At 50.8% G+C, this 18,501-nt stretch overlaps 1 protein-coding gene across 2 annotated transcripts in view; it reads left to right on the top strand.

The window, feature by feature from the left end:
- ASIC2 (acid sensing ion channel subunit 2) overlaps positions 1 to 18,501 on the top strand; it is a 1,026,308-nt gene that overhangs the window by 930,971 nt on the left and 76,836 nt on the right. For both annotated transcript variants that reach the window (XM_060133625.1, XM_060133624.1), the window contains exon 2: positions 15,274 to 15,424. In XM_060133625.1, coding sequence (XP_059989608.1) covers positions 15,274 to 15,424 — 151 coding nt within the window. The remainder of the gene's footprint in view (positions 1 to 15,273; positions 15,425 to 18,501) is intronic.

Below are 18,501 nucleotides of genomic sequence, written 5' to 3'. Positions count from 1 at the left end.
CTGAGACGTCCAGAGAACTGGGAGTCTTCTACTGCGGACGGAGGGTTTGATCCTTTCACAGCATCTTCGCCCCCATCCTCCGTCCCAGAGCCTTCTCATAGAGCTCGCATTGATTTCTCTCTGCTCTTCCACTTTTTTTTTTTTTGCGGTACGCGGGCCTCTCACTGCTGTGGCCTCTCCCACCACGGAGCACAGGCTCCGGACGCGCAGGCTCAACGGCCATGGCTCACGGGCCCAGCTGCTCCGCGGCATGTGGGATCCTCCCGGACCGGGGCACGAACCCGTGTCCCCTTTATCGGCAGGCGGACTCCCAACCACTGCGCCACCAGGGAAGCCCTGCTCTTCCACTTTTAACCTCCATTCAGCTTCTCCTTTTCTCTTTCTTCCTCTTTGGTGGTAGTGATGGGGGCCAGGGCCGCTCTTCATCTCCATTCCAATGCCTAGCCTGAGAGATCAATATAGACCTTACCCGGCCTTTGTATTTGCCCAGGTCCCTCATTGTTTCCCGAATGCCTGTTGGCAACAGTGTTTTATTCTTGGGGACACCGGCACTTAGGGACCATGGATCTGAGTTTGGATCCTGACCCCTGCTTATGGGCTTAAAGGGCTGATTTGGGGATGATAATTTGCTTATGGTAGAACGTCTTGTAACCTCTCAGAGTCTAAGTTTTCCATCCTTAAAAGGGACATAATAACACGTAAGACCACGATGAGGATTAAATACATAACTGTGTAAGCTGTCTCGCACAGCGCTTGGCCTTAACCCAGAATCAGGGTCTTCACAGTCCGGCCCAAGCCACCTTTCCCATCTCATGCTCCACTTCCTCCGCTCATAGCGCCACAAATTAAAATTCCAGCCGTGGTTTCTAGTTCCACCGTCAGCAGACTGAGCCAGCCCAGACCCATCTTCCACTCCATGCACATAGACATGCAGAACAAAGTACAGTTTTTTTAAAAAATCTTTAATGCGGAGCTAAGCTCGAAAGAAAAGGAAACTTCAGGTGCCGGAAATGAGAAAGCCCTGGAACCAAGATGCCTTCATAAAGCCAGGACCCAGGAATAGCCATCTCTCCACCAAGGGGTCTGGAAAGGTCTACCTACCAAGGAAATAGATTTCTGCTGGGGGCTCTAGGTGGCATGTGTGTGTGTGTGTATACAAGTGTGTACACGTGTGTGCATGTGTGTACACGTGCTCTGCTCAACTCAGATAAAATCCCCTGAATACCTACCGTGTGCACTCCCCAAGCTGGACACAGGGGATCTGGCCCACAGTCCCCTCCCTCCACTGGAACGTCAGAGTGCATCCCCAGGAGGGCAGAGACCCTTGGGGATATATTCACTGCTGTTCCAAACACTTGCCCCATATTCTCATTTAACTGCATGACAGATTTGCAAGGTGGAGGGTATTACAAAGAAGAACTGAGGAAGGGAAATTAACTAACTTCTAGGTCGGGACAGAGCCAGCATTTGAAACCAGACAATTTGAGTCTGAACTCTTGTGTTTAGGTGCCCTGGTACATAACCTCGTACCGGAGAGTAGGTGTGCAAAAATGTTTGTTGAATGAAAACCCGAATGAGTGGCCGGGAGGGGCTCCCGGAGCAGTTCAGGATGCTGTGGTCAGGGTCGGACTGAGCAGGCCCAGTCCAGGCAGCACTGGCCTGCGAGGGGCCCCGCGTCCAGCCCAGCTCTCTGTAAAGGGTGCCAATTTTAAATGAAATGGACTCCCCTGGCCTATAGGTGCTTGAGAGATGGTTCCTCCTGTCTCAGGACGGTTGCATCGGGCCCCACTTCCTCCGAGGCTCTTCTCAATTTTTTTTTCCCTCCCCACTGTGCATCTGGCTCTAATTCCTTTCCTGGGTCGCATTTGGTGGTTACCACTTATGTTCTAAAACGCGCCATTAGGCATCTGATGTATGGTGTGTTCGGTGGGTGACCGCACCGGTGCTCCAAGCCGTTCGTGGAAATGAAGAGGCTACCGCCGTCTGCCGTGAGCACCGCCTGCTGACAGCGGCTGCCAGTCGGCCCCCTGGGGGTCTGTGGGCCCAGATGGGGGAGGACAGACTGTCCCCCAGCCTCACAGGTCCCCCCAGCGACACGAGCCCTGGAGTGAGCAGGTCTGGCTGAAGCACCTGACTCCACATTGAGCTTAGCATCCGTTTGTTTACCTGGAACCCATTTATTACATACTCAGCTGTGTACCAGGCAAGATGAGGGTGCCTTTCCTGCCCTGTGGAGTTCACTGTGTATGACTCCAGGCCCGATCCAAACAAGCCTAGGGTCTGAGGTGGGGTCATAGCTGTAGCCAAGTGGGTCTGGGGCCGATGGGGGCTGCCAAGGGGAGACTGTGTCCTGTCAATGTGGACACACAGCTCTCCAGCACCGGGTACCTCAACAGCAACAGCAATGAACTGGGGCGTGGAGAGCCCCAGCAGTTACTCCTAGAAATTGCTTGGGACCCCTCTAGAATCCTGGGATGTTATCAATGGAAGCATTCTCATAGATTTTTTTTTCCTGCCTTTTAAGCCAGGCTGACCCATTCAGACACCCCTCCCTTAGCCATCCCTAAGATGTGGCCTCCAGTGGTAGCTGGTGAATGAGACAGGCCTTCAAGCCCTTCCCTTTCTCCCCAGGGGAGCCTGTCTTTCCTTGGGCTCATCTCCCCCTTATAAGTAGTAATAACCCTAATGAGCATGGCTGTCTAGATGCCAGGCACCCAAGCTCATTTAATCCTATGAGGTAGGTCCGGCCTCCCATTTTCCAGATGAGAAAACTGAGGCTCATAGGGGTTAAGTGCCTTGCTCAGGTTCAAACAGCTAGTCAGCAGTGGCATATGGCTCAGAGCCTGAAAACTCAGACTGCTTTCCACACCTGCAATTCCTCTTCTTGACTTGGATCCTTTCCTCACTCCACGCCCCTCCCCCCAAGTCTAGCGGCCTTCCTAGACACCTTGGGTACTCTAGCCCCAGCATCTCCCACTGTCTGGAATGAGGGTCTCTGGCTCCAGTTCATGGCTCTGGAGGATCCAGCTCTCCTCCAGACCCTCTGCCAGTACAGGACAGGCTTGCCCAACACCCCCACTCGAGGAGAAGGGTGAGGATCCTGACCAAGGTTATATCTGGTTCAGGCCCCTGCTCCTGGAGTACCCTCCTGGGTGGCGGTGTCGAGGATGCGCAGAGTATTTGCATAAACGCTTCTAGGGACAGGGAGCTCACTGTCTCCCAACACAGCCCATTAGATTCATCTCTGTTCAATAATGAACATATATCAGCTTTTAATTATGAAACAATTTTAAACATATACAAAGTAAACAAGACAGTATATGAACCCCATGTGCCCACCATCCAGATCCCACAATATTAACATTTTGACATTCTTGTTTCCCCTGTTCCTCTGTTCACCCCTATCCCTCGCTTAAGGACGATGATGATGATAATGGTGATTTAACATTTCCTTTTGTTGTTGTAAAATGTACGTATACTGAAATGCACCTATCTTACCTGTATTGTTTTGACAAATAGATACACTTGTGTAACCCATACCCTTGGGATATAGAATATGTCCATCTCCCCAGAAAGATTACTGTGGCGTATTTTAATTGTTAAGTTCTTTCCCTATGTCCAACCCAGATCTTGGCAGTATTCTCCATGGCAGTACAGAATAAGTCTATTCTCTCTTCCAAATGATATCCCCTCAAATATTTACAGATCGCCTTCATGATCCGCCTCACCAAATCTCTCCCCAGCCCATCCAACCTGAAGTCGTGAGCTCAGGCAGAGGTCTTGGCCACTTGCTTAAGTTCCTGCTTTGGAGAAAGCTGGCTCCTGGGGGGAGCCACACAGGAGTCCTAGCTGTATACAGTTTTTGATCAGCTACGTTGTGTGCAAATTTCTTTCTTTATAAAACAAATTGCACCATTATTCTTTCAGTCATTCTCTTTGAAGTTGATTATTCAACAAAATTCTACTGAGTACCTATGCTAAGCTAGGCTCTGCATAGAGCCCTTGGATAAATAGGTAAGACATAGTCTCAGAGTTTGGGGATGAAGCAAAAATAGACAAATAAATGAAAGCATTAATTTATTCAGCATTCACTGGTTTTCTGCTAAGTCCCTCGAACTAGGGCGGATACAGGGAATATGGTAGCGAAGAAGATGCTCACCCCTGCAGAGACTTGCAGTGGTGACAGCTGACAGCTCTCCCTGAAGCTTACAGGGCTTGAGAGGAGGAAATTAACTGGATATTTTCAAGGTAGAACCTATAGGACTTAAACATGCAGAGAGCTGCTGACCTGCCCCCCTCAATTCTCTGATTTGGAGGATCAGCGTTGTAGAATTTCAGCTGAATTTTTGGGACATAGCAAAGGCTCATACTGTTAATCAGTGACACCCCTGGGCCATCCTGGAGAGCCTCAAGCCATCGCTCTGCCATGTCTAGGAAACAGTTGGCAGTCATGTGGTTTCGCGTCCTGACTGGCAATTAGTCTAATTTATACTCAGACATGTTAGAACATGCTCAGGTGCAAATCCTAGATTTTGCCCCATTGCTGAGAAATATGAACCTGGATTTCTTTTTGTCACTCACATAGTGGGATACAGAAAGCCCAGGTTTCTTAATCGGACAAAAGGGTGGAGCTCCTGGCTCTACCTCTGACTTGCTGCATGACCTTAGGCCAGTCGTTTGACCTCCCATGGATTCTGTTTCTTCTTCTCTAACAATGGGAACAATAGTAGGGTTCCTGGGTGGTTTGCATGGGAATGTGCATTTAAGCTCCTGGCATGGCATCTGACATGTAGTAGGCATTCCGTCTCAGTTATTAGAGAAGATCTGAAGCTATTACCAGGGACCTCTAAAAGCACTCACCAAACAGATGCTTACCCCCCTCGCACCCCAGAAGAACAGACAGTTGACAGGGCTGGAGAGACAGCAAAGCCTATTAAGGAACTTACATTTGATCCTCCAAAAAGCTCTTCAGACCTCACTCGGGGTTGGTACAGACATCATTAATTTTGGTCCCCAGGGCATCTCTGTGAGGCAGGTGCAGCCAGTCCACTTGACACATGAGAAGGCAGACTCACCGAACCAGAAGCTGGAAGTGCCTGGACTTCATTCCCATCTGACCCTGAGAGGTGTTATTATTGCCATTCTTCAGATGGAGGAGTTCAGAAGGTCAGAGAAAATAAGTCACTGGCCCAAGGTCACATGGCTCAGGACTGGTAGAACTGGGATCCCCACTTGGATCTGTGTCAATAAAAAAGCCTGTGATCTTTCACTTCTCTGTGATGCCTCTTGCAAGTAACTCACTCTCTCTGAGCCTCAGTTTCTTCATCTGTAAATGGGACAATAGTGTCTATTTTGCAAGCTTGTGAGAACAGCCTGTCATGCCACTTTCATCATGAATGTCTTTCTTCCGATCTTCATCTGACTTGTCTGGAGCAGGGCCCAGACGAGGGTGAGGCAAGCGAGGCATCCGGGGTGCAAAATTGAAGGAGGCGCTCACTCTCAGCCCCCGGAAGTGAGAGGCTCCTTAAATTCTGTGCCCGAGGCACCTCACCTACCTCATCCTAGTCCAGGCTCTGATTTGGAGGTGAGGAGGTGCGATGGGCTTGGTGGGGGAGTGTGGAGAGGATGGGAAAGATTGGGATAGGTCATGCTGATATCAAAGCAGTAGCTGAAAACTGGCCCTCTGAGAACGTGCAGAAGCTCAACAGGACCGAAGGGTTAGAACAAATACTACACAGGCGGACCTTGCTTCATGTTCATTGTTCCTCAAGAGCTGCGTTCTGTAAACTGACGTGTGGGGATCAAGGATGGCCTTACAGCTGCTCCATCGCCTTGATGATCTAAAGCTGTTTTTTCTCCCTTTCTACCCTGACAGCGAAGGGGAGTGTCCATGTCTTATTTATCTTTGTATTCGCAGGACCTCACAGAGTATTTGACATGTGATAGTTGCTCATTAGATGTTGAATGAACTAAAATTCTTTGTCTTTCATTCTGAAAGCCCCTAATCATCTCAGGTCCTTTGATCCTTTGATCCTAAGTCAAGGAACTGTGGTACCATGAAAATTACAGTTGCCTGGGAGTCTAGTCCACCAGTCTGAAACAGAAAAACATAAGAATGGTCAAGAAATATTAGCCCAACGTTAAAAGCTCATAAATGGCAGAACTGGTATTTGGTTCCAAAGCTTATGCTTGCTCCACCAGAGTGCAGGGGGGCAAGTCTAAGCAATTTTTTTAATATACAAAGTCCTACCTCTGCCTGTGTCACCAACTAGAGTCCCTTCTGCCTGAATCCCCAAAACTGTGGCCCTGCTTAAAACTTCCCCAGCTATCAGGCATTGCCCTTAACTACAGAAACACTGGCACCATCAGCAGAGCTTACATTCTTCCAGCACAGGGAGGGTAAATAGGATTCAACTCACTTGCCAACTCTTAATAGTGGCAGCCAGAATTACTGGGCTGAAAAAAACCTGTGAGACTCAGAGGGAAAGAGTGCTGTGATCCATTAGTTATGTCTGCTGTGGACCTCGGAAGGAGAGTGGTATTGTGCATGCTGTGTATCTGCCAGCTGGTCTTAATTCCACACTTCAGGAAAGCAATCTGATTAAACTGCCCTCCGCACTCATGAATCTGTGATGCCTTTAAACGTTCATAATGCAGGCTTTGCTACTGAGATTACATGCTACTCAACCTCCGAGACCAGCCATGGGGAAGAACTAGAAGACAACGACATCCTCTGAGCAGTTCCTGGAGAAGCTGAAATATATTTTTAATGAGAAAACATGAGATCAGTAAGAAAGTGACATGAGGATTTTCGTGCCGTGTGGGTAGTTACCTGTTTGACCTTTTCTTGATCAGCTTTTAGAATCAACCTGCCTTGGGACTGTTTTCAGCCCTGGCATTAATCAGAACATCTGCTTTACTTCTGTTAACATCATAAACCATCGTTTGGTTTTTACCCATGCATTGTTTTCCATGCAACCCTGTAGAATAATGTGATATTAACCAGGAACACAATAGAACACATTTCTGATCCCCACCTTTCCCCTCCCCCATCCCACACCTGCTCAAAGAAGGACGATTCCCAGAAGGTGTGTAGTAAGGCAGGTGCAAGGAGTGACATGTGTCTTATCTCAGGGTGGGTCATCCAGGTATAAAACACTCACAGTGGGATGGGAAGCCCGCCCAAGCCCCCTGGGATAGGTGCTGGGAAGGTGGGGGAAAGGTGAGGTTCAGCTGAGCAGCCAGGCTGATACAAACTTCTTATAGAGGAATACCCAAGGAATGTTCCAGAAGGGATCTGGGCACGGCCACAGGAAAACCAAATGGGCACATATTCCTGTAAGTCCAGCAGACAGCAGTTAGAAGAGGGCACAGGGCTGTAGTCACAGGAATCAGGCAAGCAGCTGTAAAAAGAACTCATAACAGGACCAGGAACCCAGAAATCACAGCGTGTAGGAGCTGAGATTTCAGAACTTGGGTGCAGAATCCCTACTACAAACAATTATCTTAACTAATGTCACTAGGTAGGTACCCTCTGCCAGGCACTTCCCATCCATTATCTCGTGAGTAATCAGAACGTAGACTAAGATGTGCCCCGCTGTGGGGCTCTGCACCCCGGAAGGGCCGAATGTGGCAGAACTCAGGGCTACTTCCCGGTGCATCTGGGTGGCTGCACCTTGAACACAGCCCTGCCTCCAGTCGCCTCTGCCTGGGAGCTGGCGCACACTGGGGCATCAGGAATCGTGTCAGCAGGGTTAGAAGGAAGGAATGGGGGCAGCAGAGGGACATGGTACCGGGCTGTGGACGGTTTGTGCCCGCTCTCTCTCCTTCACTTTTTCTGAGCCTCTGCCCTCCTCGAAGGCAGGGAACCCCTCCTGAGTCCTGCTTCCCGCATCTGAGGACAGCCAATGGGATGGTCTTTGCAGTGAGCCTTGGCTTGCTAGAAATGTGCTCTTTTTCTTAACCCACCTGCCTTGGCCCTATATCCCTAAGTTGGGCGTGGTGACCTGCTGGCAGTGTGCGGATCAGAGAGCCGGGCTTGGGGGGTTGGCGGGGGGTCCACTGAGACTGACACTGGTTTCCTTGGAGGGAACCAGTTGCCAGCTCTTCTCAGTCACTGCGTGTGTGACTTAGTGATTTTCAACTAGCTGAGAGCTCAGCTCCACTATTCATTGTGCACAACGTCTGGCACATAGTAGGTGTTCAGCCAGGATAACCTGACTCCAAAGACTTCCACAAATCCTGCCCACCTCTTAGTAGAGCCCATCACTGTCTACCTGGGGAGGGGTTGGGGAGGGGTGTTTGGTTCCGGAAGCAGAAGAGAGCTGGCGTGATGGGCTGGTAGGCAGGGCTCAGCGGGCACCACATGGCCCCGTTAAGCCCAGGAGCCAACCTAAGGGATCTGTCTCAACGTGCTAAGTACCACTGGTTTCAGCAGCCCTGTCCCTGGGAGAATTCTGTATCAGTCCCCGCAGTACTTGGTACCACGCAGGATCATTCTGCAGGGCCACCCTCCCTACTAGGTGGTCCCTAAAGAGTTGATTCATATCTGCATTCCCAACGCCTGGGGAGGTGCTAGAACACGAGAGATGTTCTGCAGGTGCAACTGAATGGATGAGCCACAAATGTGGTCCCAGATAGAACAACATCTCAGATTCCACTTCTGCAGGCAAATAGCAACTCTTTCACCTCCCCTGCTCCTTCAGGGCTTAGACAGGATACAGGCCACAAACAAGAATGTTCTCTGCCTGGCCCGAGGATTTGTTTTTCTATGAAGTGCTTTCAGATCCATGACAGGCTTTTGGTCTTTACGACAGTTCTATCGGAAGTTGTTCTTACCAGCATTTCGAGGATGAGAGATCAAGATTCAAGATGAAATGACTTCCCCAAATCAGGGCAGAGCCAGTATTGGAAGCTGGGGCTGCCTCGTTCCCAATTCCACGCTTGACTTTTTTCTTGCACCCAGACACCTGCCCGTTAAGTGCCTACTCTGTGCCAGGTACGGGACCAGGCACTGGGAACCCAGAGGTGAAAACGACGCAGCCTGTACTGCCCACAGGAGACAGGCAGTGGAGGACCCCAGCAGAAAGAGCAACCAACCCATCCTTGGGTCCCCTTGGAAACGTCCATCATGCCCAGACTCCCCTCCCCCGACCTGCCAAGCCGCCGTCTAACTTGAAAGGCTTCTAGCTCCCCACATCCCACTTCATGACCCCAGGTCAGGCCCAATTTGGGGTGCTCACATGAGGTGCCAGGAGGGATTCATTGGCGGAGGTCTGGCATTTCAAATGACACTCCAGGTGCCTTCAAGTTGCCCCTGTGCCTCTGTGAGCCGTCCTCCTAGAGAACATTTGCTCACAAAATGTGTGACTTGAAGGAGAGCGCTCAGAGTCACCTGTCGCTCCCCTCCGTGCTGTTTCCCCAGCTCACAGATTTGCAGTCACCTGATGCTCTTTTCTTCTGCGTGGGGCTCACACATCTCTTCCCGCGTGGTCTGAAGCTCTCTGGACAGTTGCCCAGCAGAAAAGGCCCAGGCTGTGCTTCAGGCTTGGAAGGAGGAGACAGGCGGCTTCCTAGTGAAACTGGTACAACAAACGTCACACCCCGGCAGATGGGCGCAGGGGCTCGAAGGAGGGGGATCGCAGTACCATAGCATGCGCTCCAAGAATGCTAAGGGTTCTTTGAGCGCCCCATACATACAAAGGGAAAAGTCAGACGAACCACGCTCTAGCTGTAGGACCTTGGATGAGGTATTTAGCCTCGCAGAGCCTCAATTTCTCATCTGCAAATTGGGGAGAATAACACCTACATCTGTGGGCTGTGTGAGCCTTAAAATATAGAAGGTGTATAAGCAATCAGCATAGTGCCTGCCTCGTGGTAAATGCCCAGTGACTGTACATTCTTCTTTCCCCTTCAAAAAGGAGCCCGAAGAAGAATGATATTAATGATGTCCTAAAAGAGACCGGTCGGGAAGCGGGGAGAAGTGTTTGCCCACTTTCCCCTCATCTCCTTCATTCCCAAGGACCACAACAGCCATGCGGAGGTGCTTTCATGGGTATCCATGAAATGGATGAAATCGCCTTTTTAATCTCATTGTGGGGAAAAAGAAGAGTCATGCAACAGTCCTTGGAACACGATAGGTGGTCAGAAATTCCTGTTGAAGGAAGAGATGAATAAGCAAGGAGATTTCTTAACGAGATGCCGTCCTTGCCTTCAAAGAGCTGACCGTCTATGGCGGCCTCCTCACGCACACATCCCTCTGCCGTACTTCATTTTCAAACACGTTCCTTGCAACTTCAGAAAACAAAAGGCAGCTTCATTTTGTTTACTGGAAGCCTGGTAACCCATTTGACAGACTGTCTCACTTCCCCATGTGTGAAATGTGTTGGAGGAGTTTGACAGAGAAGAACAGAGCAGATGAAACAGTGCGCTTCAGCATGTCCATTATTTTGAGGGCAGCCTAATGAGAATTTTCAGCAACTCACTGGGAGGAAAGTTCATTCAACTCAAGACTGAGCTTTAGAGGTCTTATGGAGCAGCACAATTTCATTTCCTTCAAGTGTAATAAGCAAGAAGAGACAAGGAGCCCACTGCTTAGGAGAAGCCCTAAAGGTCAGGATTAATGAAGGGTTGGGAGGTTTGAAGACTGCAGGCCCAGTTGTGTGCTAGTAAGTGGTTATTTCAACAGTCCTTAAGGGAGCTTATACATAATTTATTTTCTTAAGTAGGTACATGGTGTTGAAATGTTTGCACTACTAATTGGACCAGAAAACCGTGTCTTCGTGGGTATCTGCTGTTCCTAACCGTTCCCAGCAAGGGCTCCACGTTGCATTTCCCAGGCTCTGTAAGGCGGGGTGCCCCAACAGGTCATACCGAGCCTAGAGGCTGGTACCCAGGCCAGCTGGAGTTGCCAATCTTTCTTATTCCTGGATGCAGTACCCCGGCGAGGGAAGCTTAGCCGTAATCTTCAACCCCTGGCATGTGCAAACAGAAAGCTTTAGAGGAAGAGCGTAGACCCAAGCCCAGGTCTCAGCTCTGCTCCCAAACTAGCTGTGTGACCTGGGGCAGGACACTTCACCTCTCTGAACCTTAGACTCTCCACATGCAAAATGAGACATTTGGGCAGGAAGATTTTTGGCAAAGATGACTTTCACCCTGGAATCTCTACTTACCAGCTCTATGACCTGGTTCAGCCTCTCTGGGCCTCAGTTTCCTTATCTGTAAGACAAGGGTGATAATACCAAACTCATAGGGCTGCTGCAAAAATTAGTGACAACAGACAAAATGTGAATGGTGCTCCAGAGAGGGTAGCAAAGCCAGTCTGTGACATCGGGGCTATTCTTAGACCTACTGGAAGGCAGTGAGACCCTCTCCCCATCCCCACACCCAGGTTTCTTTTATCTAGAACGTGCCAACTGTGGACAATTATATGCCAACAGATTGAATAACCTAGAAGAAATGGACAAGTTTCTAGAAACATATGGCCCACCAAAACTGAATCAAAAAGAAATAGATCATTTGAACAGACCAATCACTAGAAGTGAAATAGAATCTGTAGTTTAAAAAAAAAAAAAAAAAAAAACACTCCCTGTAAACCAAAGTCCAGGGCCAGAGGGCTTCACTGGGGAATTCCACCAAACATACAAAGAATAACTTATACCAATCCTTCTCAAACTCCTCCAAAAGACTGAAGAGGAGGGAACACTCCCAGAGTCATTCTATGAAGCCACCATCACCCTGATACCAAAACCAGGCAAAGACACTACCAAAACTGAAAATTACAGGCTAGAACGCGCCAGATTCAGACTGGCGGTGGCTATCCACTCTACCAGTAACCGGCTACAATTCAGTTGTTGGAATCCAAATGTAGATTTTCCAAGTGGATTTTGTGCATCAAAGTATGTCCCCTTCCCACAGAACTCCATGGCCCCAGCGATCTCATTGGCTGCCCTGGGCTTTCAGCAACAGGCTTAACATTCTTAAGGAATAAGCAGTTAGTGGCACATGGCAGTTTCCATCCCCTATAACTACTTCAAGATGAGCTTAGTATCGTGGGGACATAAGCAGAGAGGACAGGACTCCTCAACCCCACCCCCATTCTTCAGTTTATGACTGACCTCCCCCGTAACCCAAATAATTTCTCTCTCTTTTGCTGAAAAGGACCTAGTATGGATTCATGACTCGTAAAGATGTCTATTATGTAATCTTCCAAACAAATTCACTTGCATTCTCTCATTTAGGCGTTACAACCATGTGGCAAGATTATCTTGCTCAATTTTCAGATGAAGAAACTGGAGTTGGGAAAAGTAAATGCCATGTTCAAGGCCACGGACTTGACAGATAATGAGAAATCTGCTTTGATACCTTCTTGTCTGGCTCGAAATTTCAGTGTTCCTTCCTTGGTGGTAAAGTCACACCCATGAGTCCCAGCTCTACTACCTACCTCTTCACTAAGTCTCAGTCTTCCCAACTGTAAAATGGGCATGTGATAATAAGATGCTTCCCCATCAGGGTAGTTGAGACCATAATTAGGAATGCTATAACTCCTATGAAAATGCCAAGCAGGGACCAGCACAGAGTAGAGGCTCAGGAACTGTTGGTTTTCTTCCCTCCGACTTCACGGGGCCATTGAGAAAGTTGAAGCTGCCCACGTGCCATCTCTGAACTGTAACACACGGTACCAGTGTGAGCAATGAAACTGATGGTCATGGGGCCCATCTTTATCTCAGGCTTCCCCCCACAACCGCCCCATCACTCCTGGAGATCCAGGTTTGAAACGTGCACCATTAATTCTTACAAACCGATTCAACTAAGGACAATTCTAGACTCTTAGCAACCTTGCAAATCCAGCCCTGCCATCCACGACGGGGCTGTCAGCACTTACCGAGAAGCGCCTTGGAGAATGGCAGGTCTGAAGAAGCAGCAGGCTCAACCTAAAAGTCTAGACTTAAATAAATTGTATTTTCTGGCTGGCGGCGATAAGGCATAAATTGGAAGCGCATGTTACACTTACACGTCATTATGCATCGAAATGGGGAAGGGGAGCGGCATCTTGTCCCAAATTTGTAGCAAAACTGCACTGTGTGTACATAGCTCTCAGGCCTTTGATGTTGAGCAGAGAGGAGAGTGATCCTCTCCGAAAAGCCCAGGCAGGAGCGGCTGAGAAGGAGGCCAGCAGAGAAGTGCAGTGAGCATGAGCCCGCCTGTCTCTGAGCCCCTTCTCCTGCCTCTGAGCCCCTTCTCCTGCCTCTGCAAAGGTAAACTATCTTTCCTCTAATAAATACCTTCATGGAGAAGCAAGCAAAAATGCTTAGGAGCAATCAGTTAGGAAGCTGAGAAGGCCAGAGCAGAGAAAGAGAGGGAAGGGGGTGGGACAAGATGTCAGCGTGAGCTCCCGCCAGAACCAGCAAGGCTGCCCAGCACCAAAGGGCACCTCCCAGAGGTGGGCAGGGGGATGGGAGTAGCAACAACTTGGAGCCCATTCATTCATTCATTCCACAAAACAGACACAGCCCCGCCCCCTCCAACAAACAATCGCGTGAATCGCCATCTAGTTACACGCTTTGATGTGTGCTATAAAGGAAAATACTGGGAGTGTGAGGTTATAAAACAAGAGGCAGTAGCAGGGCTTGTACAGTCCCCATAATACTTGCACATAGTAGGAGCTCATGCATATGAATATTGATTGGCTGATGGAAAAAGCAAGGCAGAGAGGAGCAGCGTATGGCTCAGAAACATCCCAGTGACAACGTCAACATGCTCAGAAAGATCGCGTGTGTTAGAGTCAGACAGACATGGCTTTGAATCTCAGCTTCTCTACTTAATAGCTGTGTGACCTTAGGCAAGTCGCTTAACCTCTCTGGGCTGTGGTTTCTTCCTCTGCATAATGGGAGGAACAGTACCCACCCATGTTTACTGTTGCACGTGAAAGCTGCCGTGGTGAAAGAGCAAGGGGCACAGTGAGGAGGGATGTCATATAACTTGGTCCAGGAGCACGGGAAGGCATCTTGCAGGAGGAGATGCATCAATCCAGTCTTGGAGAACAGAGGCTGCCCAGGCAGAGAACTAGATGCTGTCTAGGCAGAAAGAGGAACGAGAGGAGTTACAGGCGGCAGCAGCAGCAACTAGAAAACCGCAAGTACTACGTGAACCAGCAGGACACATCCAGAGGTGCTGCAAGTTGTTTGATCTGGCTCCACCCACCCACTCACTCACTCGTTCATTCATTCATTCATCCACTTGACATATATTTCTGGAGCACCCCCAGGTGCCAGGCCCTGTGCTAGATTCCTCGATGTACGTGCAGAGGTAGTCTCTGAACCCATGGAGCTTCACTTCTAGTGGATTCTCGTGGACTCAGATGGGAAGAGGAGGATAGAGCAGGCAGAGAGCATCATAGAAAACTGGGTGTGGAGGGAGGGCCTGGACCTTACTGTAAGGGGGATGGGCAGTCCTGGTGGATTTTAAGCACAGGCTTAATATAATAGGTTTGCATTTCTGAAAGAGTGAGCCACAGTGAACTTAGAGGAGGGGCTGGAGAAAGTTGTCTGGAATCCGGGAGCCTAGCTGGAAAACTGCAGCATCCCAGGCAAGAAATGATGGGGGTCCTAAGTTAAAGCAGTGCAGAAGAGAGAAGGCAAAATTCAAGTCGGATGTAGAGACAGTGTTGACGGGCCCTGCCGGCTAATTGCATGTGGGGGTAAGGAAGAGGAGGTGTGGGCAGCCGCTCTGAGGGTCTGGCGTGAGCCCCTAGGCAGGTGGCAATGCTGTTCCCCGGGACACGGTGTACCGGAGAACCATCCAGTGGGGCACAGAGGCTGAGGAAGATTTGATCCCACGGGGACATGCTGAGTGTCGGGGATCCATGGGTCCCCCTGAGGCCACGCTTAGCAGGCAGTGGGATCAGTGTGTCTGGAACCCGAGAGAGAGCTTGGGGCTGGAGGCGCAGATTAGAGGGTCAAGAGGATACAGATAATGCCGGACACTTGAAAGGCGCGTTACTGCCCAGGGCGGGGGTGTGGTGTACAGAGGGAGAAAAGAGCAGATCCCACTGCAACAAAAGCCAAAGGTGTCCGATGTGTTCTTTGATGCCAGAGTCCCACTTGGCAAAAGTCAGGCCATTAGCCAGGGGCGAGGAATCATTGTCGCCAGGAGGGTTGATTGTGACGGGCAGTGGGGACTCTAGCCTGCTGTTGGATTTCTGGGGTCTCCCCAGTCTCTGGAGCCCAGTCTGAAGTCACCCATGTGCTTCTCTCTCTCTCTTCTCTCCTTCAGGTGTTTACAAAATATGGGAAGTGTTACATGTTTAACTCAGGCGAGGATGGCAAACCTCTGCTCACAACAGTCAAGGGGGGGACAGGCAACGGGCTGGAGATCATGCTGGACATTCAGCAAGATGAGTACCTGCCCATCTGGGGAGAGACAGGTGAGCTGGGCCAGGGACTGGGGCAGTGGGTGACGGTGGAGGGGTGCGGACTCTGAAAGACGTTTGCCTCGGGTGGGCTGTCTTGGCCCACCTGGTGAAGGACTGCTGTCCGTCAGGGGGTTAGTGACATGACAGTCAACATAAGGATGTCCCTGGTATGGACTGCAATGATGCCCTGGGTTACCTTGGATTTCACTAGGTGGGAGCGGGCAGATGATGGGACCATTGGAAAGGGAAGGCAGGGAGGAAGGTTGGAATTAACAAGTATGGATGGGGAGGTAGGTGGCTTGGTTTCAGGAGAAGAGGAAGGGGTGAACCAGCTCCTTCCTCTACCACCAGCTTGAATATCCCAGCCCAGCTAGCAGGCCCAAGGGAAAGGAAAGCAGACTCCTCCCACTGAGGGAAGGTGGAGAGGCTGCTGGAGAACTGAAGCGCACAGACACAGGGGCCTGGCACCATGGCTGCCCGTGTGTACAGTCCCCAAAGCTTATTTCATGCATCCAATTATGCATTTATTTATTCAGCAAACTGTTCATTAGCCACGTATGCTATCTCAGGCTTTGCACAAAAATAAGGACATTAAATTGAAAAAGAGCAAGCCCTTGATCACAGCCTAGAGGAGGAGACACAGAATCCAGTGGGACATGAGGGTCCCCCGTGCTGCGGCAGGACGGCAGCCTTCGCCTGGGAGGAGGGAGGGTTCAGGGAAAACATGGGGTACTTGCACGGGGTCTTGAGATTATCCTGGATTACACAGGTGGGTCCTCATAAGAGGGGTGCAGGAAGGTCAGACAGAGAAGGCACGTGATGATGGAAGCAGAGGTTGGAGTGATGCGGCCAGTAAGCCCAGGGATGCTGACCGCCTCTAGAATCTCAGCAGGTGGAGAGAGTACAAAGGTGCCCAAGCATGGGACACTGGATGCCAAGGAGACCCAAAGTGAGATTAACGCTGGGTTCAGGGCGAAACGGGGGGGAAGGGGGAGGGGGTCTAGAGATGGGCCTGGGAGGGGCCACAAAGAGGGATGAAGGGAGAGAAGATTCCAGCAGGACAGAGGCTTGGGCCCTCAGGTTGGCGCGGAGGAGAGGTTGGAGGCCGAGCAGGCTGGCCCTCACTTCTTGCAGTCCCCACCCCGTGACTCCTGCAGCCGGTCCCCCCAGCCCCCATCCTGAGGTCTGGCCCTCACCAGGCCCAGGCCCACCAGGCTTCTGAGGGCAGCGAAGGCCTCCCCCGCACCGGGACGACCACCCGCAAACCCCGAGCTCTCCCCCCTCCCCCGCACCGGCCCTCCCGGCGGCTCTTACCTGGGCATCCCACGGTGGGGGGCGCGGGGGGGCGGTGAGCAGGGCCAGTCACCTCCCATTGTGCTCAGTCCTCCGGCTGCTGCAGCTGAGCGGCAAGAGGGCGCCACGCGACTCGTTCCGGCACCATCTCTGGCAGCTCACCTCAGGCTCCAGGCCCTCCAAGCCCAGTCTGACCCTGGTTGAGCAGACGCTTCGATGATCCCGTCCACTTTCCTGAATTCAGTATCCCTTGGCCCCCCTCCAGCAATGTGGGAGACGGTCCCTCTGGGACCGTAATCGTCCTCCCTCCTCCGCAGCCCTGCGTGCTAGGAAGGGCCCCTCATCCCCGTTTGCCAGGGAAGGAGGCTGAGGTTCGGTGCTTCACCCAGGCTGGACACCTCCAGGCTTCCTCTATGGTACCTTTCTTCAGGCTGATACATCACCACGCATGAGCATCTCTTGGAGACTCTGGTCACCTTAAAGCTGCTCGTTTCCTGCGCTGGTTGGGGGGGTGAGCCTCACGTGGGTGGGAGTGAGGTCCACACACCTGCCGGAGGAGGAGAGGCGGGCTCTGGCCGGTGAGGGATGCTGGTCCACAAGGCCACCTAAGGAGACACGGCCACATCCTGCTGTTTGCTCATTGCGCCCATGGGCTGGGGGCACGGCCAAGCCTCTCGCCGCCACAGTCCTCGGCAGGGAGGAGCCTTCCTGACCTGCCAAGCCGTGTGGCTCCACAGATGCCATCTTGCCTCCTTTACGTTTCCACTTCCTCTCAATCCCCAGGCAAAGGAGCCTGGGTCCTTAGAGGAGGTATTTGGGTGATGATGGAGAAGAAAGAAATTGAAAGTTGGCTCTTGAGGGAGTGGCCACAGACAACTTGATGACAGAGGCAAAGTAGGAGGACGGGAAAGTGGCTTTACAGAGTCAGACCGAAGATCAAACCCCCAGCCCTGCCTTTATCAGCCGATCAGATGAGAGCTGTCTGCAAACTGTAAGCAGTGGAAGGTTGATAACGGCAACCAGTAGATGGGAGGATGGTCAAACCCATCCCAGAGGCAGAGACTATGCCAGATATCTCACACCTATGCCAGGGTCCTGCACGCCTTATCATCTGGATGTCTGGTTCTCAAAGCAGAGCCTCTGACACATTCTTGCTTCACCTCCAGGCGTGTAAGGAAGCAGTGGGGGAGCCACGCCCCCAGGTGTAACTCTGACCTAGAGGATGGACCTTTGGTGCCAAGGAGCGACTTAGGAAGAGGCGCCCTCTTTGGGTGGCCCCAACCCTATGGACTCATGCTTAGCGAGTAGAAAGTAACCATGAAATTTACCAAAAGTGTCCTTTCCTCCGGGCTGACAGTGCCTCCTTGGTCAAACATCCTTGTGCAAGGCAGCCTGGAAATATGCCATTTTGAAGATGGCAGGCTCAGTCACACATGGACCTTGACCGTATGCCCCCAAGTCGGCCCTATGGGCTGTTAGCAGTTTCAGATGTTACCTGTTACAGGAATAGAAAGGATCTGGGGAACCCTGGTTAGGCAAAATTAAACACATTAATTCAGGACAGGAATTCTTTAATACACTACATTATAAATCTCCAAGATAGGCATATTGCATACACCATTTATTTCCTCAGTGCTTTTGACCGTGGAAAACCTTCTTTTTCATGGAGGAGCTCACAAAATAGAAAAAGGACAGAAAAGCTGTCCTCGACTACGGAAGTGCAGATTTCATGACCAACGTTTTTCTAAAGGAAATTAAATTGAAGGCGGGTGGGAGGTTGTTAAAAATGAAACTCT

This window comes from Lagenorhynchus albirostris, chromosome 20, assembly GCF_949774975.1.
Source record: "Lagenorhynchus albirostris chromosome 20, mLagAlb1.1, whole genome shotgun sequence".
NCBI lineage: Eukaryota > Metazoa > Chordata > Mammalia > Artiodactyla > Delphinidae > Lagenorhynchus > Lagenorhynchus albirostris.
Note: the sequence above shows the minus strand (reverse complement) of the source record. Positions and strands in the feature narration are given on the sequence as shown.